This window comes from Beta vulgaris, chromosome 1, assembly GCF_026745355.1.
Source record: "Beta vulgaris subsp. vulgaris cultivar EL10 chromosome 1, EL10.2, whole genome shotgun sequence".
NCBI lineage: Eukaryota > Viridiplantae > Streptophyta > Magnoliopsida > Caryophyllales > Amaranthaceae > Beta > Beta vulgaris.
Window position 1 is genome coordinate 57,451,563 of NC_079202.1, and position 12,556 is coordinate 57,464,118.

Here is a 12,556-nt window from a genome sequence, read left to right on the forward strand (position 1 = left end):
TGTTTTAACTTTGTATAGACTGTAGAAATTAGTCGTTACACAGTACCATAGTAACTTACTAAAGACATTTATGACAAGCATTATCTTAATTATATACTGTAATTAAGATTATATATCTATAGCCATAGCCTCATAGGCAAATAAATTCATTTGATAAAAATATACACACAATATACTATAGCATTCATAGATCACAACACCATAAATGTCATTCAAAGTAGCCTTTACATACAAATATCTAGAAACATTTTCTCTTTTTTTGGATGGGAATAGCTAGAAACATTTTTCAAGTACAAAAGCTCATGTCCTAAGTTGTCCGACCCTCTAGTGATCGGTGTGCCTAAACTTCAATCGCAGCCCTATTTTATTTCCCATGTCTTCTAAAAAATAAAAATAAGCATCTCTCCATGATTTCTTCAACGCCAGAGTTCCACAAACGCTCCAAAATCCCACAATGAATCCCAAGACAATGGTTATGTAGAACCAAATCCCCTCATAGTCATTCTTGTCGTCTTCATCCTCCTGCACTTGTATGCTAGAAGTTGGCGTCACCAAACTTGTAGTTCCATGATCTCCGGCACACTTGGTAAGGAGAGGAGCACCACAAAGTAATGAATTACCCTCATAAATGGATGGATCATTAAGAGTTTGAAGCTCACTGCCCGAGGGGACTCTACCCTCGAGGTTGTTGAAAGACAAGTTTAAGTGTGCAAGGAAAGTTGGCAAGGATAAAGTTGAAGGAATTGCGCCTGAAAGATGGTTGTTTGACAAATCAAGTGTTTCTAATGATCTCATATCACCAATATTTTGTGGAATGTTTCCACTCAAGTGATTCATTGACAGGTTCAAAATGGCTAGTAATGAAAGGCTTGTTATTTGAGGTGGAATACTCCCAGAAAGGTTATTCCCCGAAAGATCAATGCCGTTAACCAATGCAGCAGTCTTACCATACTCATACTGGCTCCCTTTTGTTGTAACAACCAAGTGTCCATCATAGTGTATCCCGAAATATCGTTGAGTGTCGTGGAATATGTCATAGCTTCCATTCACCAAAGCAGTCAAGTTGTTGAAACACTTTGGGATGGTGCCTGAGAAAGTATTCCAAGACAGATCAAGGAAATGAAGGTATTCAAGCTTGCATAGCTCAGTAGGAATTTTCCCTGAAAATGAATTTTCTCTGAGCACCAAAATAAGAAGACTTGACAAACTTTCTCCTAACCATATAGGTAAGCTTCCTGAGAAATTGTTTCCTCCAATATCCAACATCATAAGACCCGAATGAATCTGAAACAATGACTTTGGGATTTCCCCGTCCAGATTGTTGTTACTTAACAACAAAGCAGAAAGGAAGGCTCCAGTAAACAGTGATGGAGGCATGGTACCAGATAATCTATTGTTTGATAAATCTAAATCTTGTAGCTTTTCTGCTCTTTCCCAACAATCTGGTATCTCTTTGGAGAAGTTGTTGTTTCTTAAGCTAAGGACTCCCAAACTCTTCATTCCACAAAAAGATGATGGGATAGCGCCACTGAAAAGGTTCCAGGAAAGATCCATTTCTAACAAACTAGGCATTAGATCACCAATGTCTTCGGGTAAAGTTCCAGAGAACAGATTATCTTGAAGATGTAACTCTCGTGCATTGATCAACCAATTTGGGAAGTCGCCCTCAATACGATTCGAACTCAAATCAATTATAGAGAGATTTGCGAAAACTAATCTAGCAGGCAACTTTCCCCTGATACTGTTCTTGGATAGATCCAGATAAGTTAACTGTGAAGCAACATCAGAGAGCCAGTCCACAGGTATTATGTCAGAGATTCCAGTATTTTGAAGAACAACAGAGGTTAGAGAGCTTTGGCTTTGAAGCCATACAGGAAAAGCAGGGCCTACATAGCTAGCAATTTTCAATATTTATCTCTTCGAGCTTGAATGGAGGGATCCAGTCATAAGTTATATTGAGAACTAGTGACATAGGTGGGTCGGTAGTAAGCCTAAGTGTTTTTAATCTTGCAAGGTTCATCAAATGTGCTACCGTTACACTACCTTGCCACTTATTGGAATCAAGATGCAACTCAACTAACTCCGACAGGAGCCCAAGGCTCTCTGGAATGCTACCATTCATCTCATTTCCAGAGAGGTCAAACTTCTCCAAGGACGACAAGTTCCCTATGGAATAAGGTATTGAACCCCAGAAAGAGTTGCCTGACAGGTCCAACTTTCTCAAGGATGATAAGTTTCCTAAAGAAGTTGGAATTGTACCTGAAATAGCATTTCCAGAAAGGTCCAACATCTTCAAGGATGAAAAATGGCCTATAAAAGTAGGTATAGAACCTGAAATCTTGGTATCTAATAGATCAAGGTACTCTAGATTAGCTTTAAGTGATTTTAAACCAAGTAAAACTTCAGTGAGTTTTACATCTAAGTCATTTAACGAAAGATCCATATATTGCAAGTTGTAAGAATTACTTGCAGAGAATATAGGGAGAGGACCATTAAGGTCATTTAAACTTAAATCAAGCACCTCAAGGCTAGTAAGATTTGATAACCAATGAGGAAATGGACCTTCAATGAAGTTTTCCGACATATTTAGGGTCACAAGAGAAGTAAAATTTACTAATGTCATAGGATCAAGATCAAGAAAATGGTTTTCCATATCACAATTATAAAGATTCAACTCACGTAGGGAATGCAACATATTAATTGATTGCAATGCATCTGAAGATACGTGATAAAGTAAAACACTTCCAAGGTTCAAATATTTGAGAGAGGTAAGTTTAGTAAGCCAATGAAGAGATTTGGCCGTCAATGAATCTTGGGAGCTTGAATATGAGTAAAGATCTAAGTAGTGCAAGTTTGTCAAGTTTCCGAGTTGAGGTGGTATCTCCCCAGAAAAAGAAGCACAAGCAAGATTTAGATAACTCATGTCTTGAAAATCCCCAAAGAACTTAGGAATTGGACCTCCAAAATTATTGAGGCTGAGATCGAGGTAACTAAGATATTTTAGCTCGAGTAAAGAAGAACTTACCTTACCACTTAAGGAAGTTTTTGTATCTGAAATTGAATCAAATACCGCGTCTCTTGATCGAAGTTTATTTTGAAGATTAATTTTGGTAACATGACCAGTTTGATCATCGCATGTAATGCCTTTCCAACTGCAACAATCATCACTATCCCATGAAGAAAGACGTTGAGAGTGATCCACAAGGTTCATCCTGAACGTACTAAGTGCTTCTCTCTCAGATTCGATGCATTTATAGGTTGTGCTACCATTTTGTTCACTCAAACACAACTTTATGATCAAGTTTAGGTACAAGGTCACAAGCAAAAATCTCCCCATAGTATAAGTATAGTGTGCAAGTCGACACAATGAAGTTAGATCTTTTCTGTTATGGAGTTGAGTATCATCGATTTTATCTAAATGAACTAATGAAGCACATATAAGATATACTATCAAAAAACAAGAATAGTTAATATGCTGTATTATTTTACGTGGCTTAGTAGGTGCCTTAGCTTCATAATGAAGACTTTTCTGGATTACAAAAACTAGAGAAGGAAACCAATACTTCTCTCTGCCCATTTGCTGCACATAGTTGACTAAAAAGACCGGAATTAATAATAGACTGACGGTGATTAGGATGGGCATGAGTCGGATTTGGAGCAGGCCTGTTAGACCCAGACTCGTAACTTTGGATAGACCCAAAAAGGCCCCAAACCCACATGGTCTAGAAAATTCAAACCCTTACCCATATCCAATAGGTCCAGAGGGTCTTGGGTCCAAAACGGGTCCAAGATAAGTCTCAAGCTTATTAAGATTTTCGATTATTTTTTTAACATGTAAATTTGTATACCCGTTCTTTTAGTTATTAAAATGATAAAAGAACAAAATAATAGTTTAATGCTTGTACAAACATTTATAAATAAAACATCCACAACAAGTTGACTTGAGTCTTGCTAAAAAGTTTTATTACTACTTTATATATTTTGTATTATAATACATATATTTGATATGTAAAACGAAAATAGGTCTATGGGACGGATCTGGGTTGGGTTGGGTCTGAGTTTGATATCCCGAAACCCCAACCCGAATTTATACACCTACATCCAGATCCGACCCACACCCAATAAGTCTCAAATTTTTAGTCCTAAACCCTTGGGTCAGGTCCAACTAGGTCTGGGTACTGGGTCCATGCCCATCTATAATGGTAAGAAGCAAAAATTATACTCATGCGTCCGAAATTAACAGTCGCCTGTGTAAGTTCTATTGACTTTGAATCTAGAAATAATAGCAAACAATACTAGAACAACAAATAACAAAACTAGAAAGAACACACAAGAACTTTTACGTGGAAACCCAAGAACTGGGAGAAAAACCACAAATATGCACTAGGAACCGATGAACGTTCAAAAAAGATTACAAAAGCACTCCAAGAACTCTCTCTATTGCTTTCTCTTTCTCTAATATGTGAATAATGAATTTTGGATACAATAAAAGACGTATTAGGGCATCTATTTATACCCCCGTGTCAAAAACGCATTTTCCGGACTAAACGCCGAACCGTCCGGGCGGGATTTCACTTTTCTAAAACAACTTGCGCGCCCGACTGAAAGTAGTGCCCGAGCTAAATCCGCCCGACCTACCCGGGCGAGACGCAAGACGAAACAATTTCGTCAGTTCTTCGTAAAACAGTCATAACTTTCTCGTTTCTCAGCGGAATTTGGCATATGACCTATCGTTGGAAAGCTCTTGGAACAAGTTATCACCTCCAATTTGAATCACATCAAAACAATTTATAGATTGAGAGATATGTGCATTCAAAGTCAGCCTTATGTCTGATGTTTTCCCTCTATGCAACCTCATCTCCACACTCATACACCTCCATGAGCTCCATATGATGCCATATACCCAACAACCTGATCATACAATGGTTCATAATAATCCTTTTTTTTTTAAGGGAATGGTTCATAATGATTCTACAAGTTAGAACTTGGTCATTAAAGTTGGACTGAATAACAATTTCAGTGGAAAATGCTATTTCTTCAAAAAAAAAAAAAATCTTTCTAGATTAAGGAAAACAAATTTATAGTTTGGTTTCCTTTATTTGGATTCAACTCCTAAAAAGTAGGGATATTTTAAAGTGGTTGAGTTTGAAAGATGATAAAATTCGTCGTGTACAAGTAGACCAAGTAAGAAGGTGTAAAAGAATTCAACTTGTTGCATTAGATCATTGTTTTTTTTTTACATCAATGAAGCGTACAAAACAAGCTAAACGAAATTAAATCTATCTCTTCGGCATCTCGTTGCTATATCATGCGCTTGCTGCACTTGTTCCTTACTTACCTTCATTATACAGCACCAATTGAATCCAGATGCATTCCCGCGAATGGCCTGCAATGTGTGCACAATCAAGATGTCCGCATTTCTCGTGGAATCCAAAAACCGGACCAATAACATGGAGTCTGTGAGAATCAGTATATTCGAATATGACGATGTTCGAGCCCATTTTACCGCTTGAAGACACGCCACCGCTTCGGTTTGGAGGGCAGAAGACGCATAAAGAAACATTCCCTGTTGATGAAGACGCTGTTGATGTTGCCTTATAACCCATGCGGCCCCTCCTACCCCAGTTGTACCATCCCAAGAACCATTAGATCATTGAATGTATACAAAAACTCTTCATTAACGTATTCACATTGAGATGTTGACAGTTGACCTATGATGCACGGACACTCTCTTTGGGTCAATGTGTCGCGTTTCGTACACTTTAAACGTTTCCGATATTTCAGGACACGTTCAAACACTCTGAATTTTCTTTTGAAGATAAATAGTGAACTGAAACGAGATCAACATAGTTTTTTGTTACTGGAAGAAATGTTTTCCCTCTCAACCTTACTTTTTCCTCTCAATATCTCTAAATCTCTCAAAATATAGTTTAATCTACTATCAAAACTGTAAAATATCGTGTTCTCTAACATTTCCCTCGCGTTTTTTCACTTTTAAAATTTGTGATTCCCCGTGTCCGTGTCAGTGTCCCGTGTCCGTGCAACTTAGATGTTGACTTAACCATTAATTGGATAATTGACTTTAAATTTTGGTAATACCCATTGAAGATACCTTAGCACTTATACAGTGAACGAAAGAGTTGGTCTATATCTTGGTCTTTGTTTGGCTAGTTACTGATCTACTGCTAAACAATGAGTTAAGGGTACAAGATGGCACTGAACTTTCACAAAAGTTCCAGTTAGAGTACTGAACTTTCAAAAATTCCAGTTAGGATACTCAAAATGGATGTCTGTTACCTTAAGGTACTAAACTTTGGTTTGTACCGTTATCAACCTACAAAATAAAAGAAAAATGTGACGTGTCATTAATTAAAAAGAAAAAGGTGTATTACACCTTGTTTGCCATTGTGAATGTGTTCTAGAGAAAGTCTGCATAATTGAGCTTACCACAGGTTGCAAGTGTAGGAGATTGAAAAGAAATAACCCTTCCTTTTCCTTAATATTGGACAAGAGTGATACATTTGCTACCTTTGGTTAGGAGCAAGACCCAAAAATACTAAAAAGGGTCAAGTTTAGCATATGGATATCAGAGAATAGAGCAGTACAGATGTACAATACATATGGATCAATAAGATGAAGTGAGCTCCATTGGAGAATCCGAGAGAATATCGGATTAACTCGAGAACACTACAGTTCATTTTATTTCAGATGATGGACAAAGAATTTTGATTCGTTGTTAGCTATAATGAACTATTGAACATTGCCATCACTGTAAACCAAAACATACACGTCGGGAAAGCCGATTGGTCACAATTAAGAAGATTCTGACGTCATGCACTCGTTTCCAATTTGAGCTAAATGGAAGCACAAACTAAAAACAAAAGAAGTATCTACCTATTCATACGGTAGCACTAATAATTTAGGATGGCTAGAGGTGATGTCGATGGAGGGGATATGTTGAATGTTAGGCCAGTCCGCCACAGTTGGATTTTGGCATATTCTCTCCAGATGTGCGGAACAGTATGAAATCATAAGCTCCTTGAGAGAAGTGAGTCTCGGCATCCAATCTGGCACTGATTCCAGATTACTGCAACGCACCAATGAAAGATATCGGAGGGAGGCCAAGAACTGCATCGAATTAGGCAGGTTCAACAGCTGAGGGAGATTCATCAATTGCACGTACCAGAGGGAGTGATGCAGGGATTTTGCAACATCTTCTATGTCTTCTGATAGACTCAGCTTATGCGTGTCAAATATTTCTAAAATCTCCAAAGCAGTGAGATGCTCCAGTCCTCCAGAAACACTTCTTAAGTTGGAGCAACCTCTGATACCCAAAGATCGCAAAGAAGATGAGCAGCTTCGAAACACCTCCCCAACTTCTCCCAAACTCTCTACCTTGTCGTTTTTTATTGTCATATAAGCGAGACACCTAAAAGCCTCCATAGGCAGCGAATTTAGCCATGCCACATTGTTTATGTATACCTCTCTTAACATGGGAATGGGAACAGTGCTCCTCGGATTTTTAGGATCACATGACGATGACTGTAATGGAGCGTAACAGAATTTCTCATCTCTTTTAGTATGCACTATCCGGAGTCGTTCATTAAATACAACTAAATGCAGTTTTTCTGTCTTCGGACACAGCGGAAGAAATGTCAGTAATGGGCATCTTTCTATTCTCAATGACTTCAATTGAGGAAGACGTAATTGTAATTGGACTTGTATATTGCTGCTGCTTTTTTTTAAAGGCTGGTGATCATCTCCTAACCTTTTCCCTCTCCTCCATCCTTTCAACTTACGCAAACGCTTCAACTCAAGGCGTTCAAGGGAGAGGAAGTATAATGATAGTCCTGCACTTTCCGGTCCAGGCCTACAACTCAAATTAGCTGATGAGCTATCTTCTTCAATGTACTCCAATTTTGCCAAATGCCAAAGTCGGAGGACTTTCAGATGATCCAAGTTTCCCAGACATGGAAGGTACTCCAATTCCCCAATATCAGAAAGAAAAAGCTCTGTAAGATTTGTGAGAAGGGTCACCCAACCAGGCATTTTCGCACCATGGTATGCTTTCACAACCAAATTTTCAAGATAAGGATGTGGACGCAACTCTTCCATCAATCTTCTTGCTTCCTCATCATCCACTCTTCCACCACCCTCTGCACATCTGAAATCAACCACAATGTGATTGATATGTTCCTTATGATTCAGGTATAATCCTTCCCTCCTAATATTTTCCTTGACAGCATCTGTAGTATGTTTGGGCCATCTGATTTGGATTTCCAGACGACCCTTTAGGTTGTTGAGAGCCTTGAGATCTTCCAGCCCATCAAACCATTGCTTCCAGCTTGAACAACTCCCTTCTCCATCCACTATAAACTTACTGAGAGTGTGAAGGCAAGTCAATTTACCCATGCCTTTGGGCATATATGTTACATTGTTGCAGTCGTCTATATTCAAAGGTTGAAGCTTAACCAGCCTGCTCAAATGTTTTGGTAACCCTTCCAATCTCTTGCAACCCATCAATTGTAAGGTTTGTAGATTATATAGTTTAGCAATTGAGTTCGGAAGTACTTCCAGATCTTCGTTATACGAAAGATTCAAGTACCTCAAATGCAACAATCCACCAATCGAGTCTGGTAAACTTTTTATCTTCGACCAAGCCAGGTCCAATGCCCATGGGCACAAATAGTTTGGTACTAACGCCTCAACTGAAAACTGGTTTATCTCAGCATCTTGGCACCAGTAGCCAGCATAGAAATAGGAGCGAATATGAGTTGCATTGAAAGAGTATCTTGCAAAACTACTTCTGGCAGGAGATAAATGGCGAACTTTTTTATCCAAGCTGCCACTAATGTTTTTTGTACAAAGCTCCTTCCCCATGACATTTTGAGCAATATCGTGCATGAGATCATGTATCTTAATAACACCATCTTTTTATCTTCCTATGCTTTCGAAAAAACATCTCTGTGACAAAATTGATATGTATTCCTCACCAGCATCATCTACACTTTGATCTTTCATCAACATCTTCCCTATAAGGAAATCTTTGGGAAACACTGCACGATAACTAAAGCATCTCTTGATTGGAGGTTCAAGATGATGGTAACTTAGGATCAGTATTGGCATGACATCATTATGGCTCTTTCTAATGTTGGCTAATCCGACCTCATTAAACGAAAGCCACTTACTCTTGTCTTGACCACACAAGAGACTTCCTACCACTCTTATAGCTAGAGGGTTTCGAGCACATTTGTCAACTATATCTCGCGCAATCATGATCAAGTCATTAGGGAAAGTTGGTTGCATTGATCCGAAGGTCATCCTTACAAATAAACGCCAAGAATTTTCCTTTGACAAACCTTGGAGCTTGTGCAATGGACCATGTTTATAATTCTTGCCGTCTCGTGCGAACGCGTAGTTACCACAATCCAATTTCCCCTTTGCCCTCCAATGAAAAATTCTACCAGCTCTCGCAATTTATTAGGATTCTCATTCCATACATCATCCAAAACTAGCAAGTATCTCTTGCCACATAGTTGTTCTCGTAGTTGGGTTTGCACCTGATCCATGGTTGAATCCTCATGATTCTTACCAGTAGCTGTAGCCAAAATCTTACCCAAAATTTCTTTCACATCAAGTTGCTTTTGATCTTGGTCGGAGACACAATTCCACCATCTCAATGGAAATGCAGTTCTGACCCTTGGATCATTGTACACGAGTTGGGCAAGAGCTGTTTTGCCCAACCCTCCCATCCCCACAATAGTAAGGAAAGACACATCACTTTGAATGTTAGAATCAAGCAACAAACCTATTATCTTCTCCAAGTCATCCTCTCTTCCAATAATATTACCTGCGTTCACGACAGAACCGGTCTCGAGCCTTCTCTCTTTTATAGGCTCAAGATCAAGCTTAAAGCTAAATTGATGATTGTAAGCGATAGTATCCAACTTCTTCTTGATCTTCTTAACCCCTCGTGACATCTTGTAAGCAATGCCAAGGGGGTTGGAATCAGAAAAGAAGTGGCACACCTTTTTGGAAAGACTATCACCAGTGCCTACAAGTTGCTTCTGCTCGGCGAGAGTGACAAACTCGTCGAACAAATCATCTGCTTCAAAGACAGCGTCCTTGAGTTCCTTGAGCCAATGTTGTGCTTCATGAGTGAGCTCCTGCTTGGTCTCAGCATCACGGAATAGAAGTGGGGGGAGTTGATGGTACTTACGCCACTTGGTAGTTGGTAGTTGGTAGTTGGTAGTAGGGGACTAGGGGGGTAAAGTTTTGGTGCACCTCTTGAATTTAGGCCTAATTTATTTTGATAAGAATAAAATTTGGATTTTAATTTTTCAAATCAATTAGCATCTAAGTTTATATAAATCGGATGTCAAAAAAAAAAAACTTTATATAAATCTGATACGAATTCTCATACATTAAAATAGATTCGATTCGAATTATTTAACTTTTTTTAAAAATTATTTTTTGGATAAGATAAATTTGGCTTGAGTATCAAAATTAAGTGTTGGATTAGATAAGTAATTTATACAACTATATAACGTTCATTAATTAACTAATAATTCATTATAAATTCATAATTCGTTACAAACTCATCGTTCATTACAACCAAAAGTTAAACTATAACATAAAAGAATGTTCAACTACACAACAGGTTACTTATCGCCTCCCTCACCCCCTTTCTCTCTCTTTTTCTCTCTAAAACCTAGCCTCCCCTACCCCTTCTTCATTAGTTAGGGGTTGTCATGGATGTTTTCATCCATGGTAAGCACTTCTCCCCCTTTTATTTTCATTTTTTCGTTCTGTTGAATAAATTAGTATTTCTTTATGAAGTTTTTTTAGTCTCTGTTGTGGAGATCTCCTTCTCCCATATGGATGAGTAGGGTTTTTTTGTTTTTAGGTATGAGAAAATGTTCTTATTGGTTGAAGTTTGAGACTCAACATGAAGGTATTGGAATCTCGAATGCGGTAAACATTGCTCGATCAAGAATGTTCTTCCCAAATTCCTCACAATAGCTGTAACAAATACAAGAGGGTTGTGTTGTATTGCTCGATCTGGTTCATTGTAGTTTTTTCGAAGACAAATTTAATTTAACCTTGTTTAATTGTATCTTATTTTTCTTAATATCTATTGTAGATGTCATTTAGGTTTCAATTAATGAAATTTCTCCAAAAAAAAAAAAAAAACTACACATCAGGTTCATCTATACAGCAGCTTAGGGTTTTAATTTTTAGTAAAAAGAAAAAGTTGTCGAACCATTTGGACTTTATATTATTTATATTTTAATATATATATTAATATATATATATATATATATATAAATATATATATATATATATATATATATATATATATATATATATATATATTATAATTATATATATATATATATATATATAAAACAGTTAAACCCATCCTTTAGACCTTTTCAAACCATTACTAACATGTTTACTTCCATTGCGGCCTTGTAAGTTTTGTAGATGTATTTTTATTATTAAGTTTTGTGGAAAAAGAGGTGGCAACCTTTATTTTATATTGTTCAATTGATTTGATTTTTCTCTTACTATTTTAAATCTTGATAAGGCTTCAGGATTTAATATTTGAAACTAGTGTTTAGGCCCAGGCGATGCCTCAGGGTTTTTCTGTGCTACAATTTAGTAGTAGTTAAATAAGTCATCTCATACTCATTTAAAAAGTAATGTCATTCATTATATGGATTTCGAAAGTTCTCTTTTCATAAATCATCATTAATTTTGATTAAATAAGCAATAATAGTATAGTGGAGTGATGGTTATATCTCTTTCTTTCATACTTGAGGTTGTAGGTTCGAATGTTCACGTATGCTTCTCTCTGTTTTTTTTTTACTATATGAGAAACACGTGGATAGAATGTTACTCAATAAGGGATGGTAACACATGGCACATATACGTTCTAAGAAATGCTTCTCAATATATTAGACGTGGATGCGGTCTAGGCCCATGTTTAATTCCTCCGTCTAATACAGACTTATGATCAAATTTTGTTTATAGTATTACTGTAAATATAAGGGTAGTACTGTAGTGGTCAACACTGCTCTTCAAATAGTATCATGCATACATAATTAATTTTAATAAACATGCAAATTTATTTATTTTTAAGGATGCAAGGGGTATGTTTAATAACATTAACTAAATACAACACATATTTGTAATTTTGTGGAAACATGGATCACTAAGAGATGTTAGATTAGATGGTGATTATTTGAAAACCCTTACATAAGATCAGGGATTCGAGTCTAGGCTTCAACATCTTTATTTTTTAAATAATGACCACTTGACTTTGTTGATTAACAGACACGTAGCAAAATTCTGGTGGCAGGAGGAGAGTGCCACGTGGTGCATCGACGCCTTTTAATATATTTGTATAGATTTAAATTTGCCTGCACACTAGAGATAAATTTGGTGGTAAAATAATGATATTCGAATGCCACATCAGCATATGACGGCTAACCATCATCACACATCAACTAATAACTAGCACATTGAAATATAGACAATTGTACGAGTCTTG

At 37.2% G+C, this 12,556-nt stretch overlaps 2 protein-coding genes across 2 annotated transcripts; both read right to left on the bottom strand.

Annotated features, from left to right (window-relative positions):
• Positions 1-324: 324 nt before the first annotated feature.
• Positions 325-3,337, bottom strand: LOC104888875 (receptor-like protein EIX2). The gene is made up of 2 exons (XM_048648262.1): positions 2,044-3,337; positions 325-1,886 (listed from the first exon to the last, which is right to left on the bottom strand). The coding sequence occupies exons 1-2, from the start codon at positions 3,335-3,337 to the stop codon at positions 325-327; spliced, it is 2,856 nt and encodes a 951-aa protein (XP_048504219.1).
• A 3,557-nt stretch (positions 3,338-6,894) lies between these two features.
• LOC104890593 (disease resistance protein RGA2) lies at positions 6,895-8,880 on the bottom strand. The gene has a single exon (XM_010676139.1). It carries the CDS (start codon positions 8,878-8,880, stop codon positions 6,895-6,897), a length of 1,986 nt encoding a protein of 661 aa, XP_010674441.1.
• Positions 8,881-12,556: the final 3,676 nt, after the last annotated feature.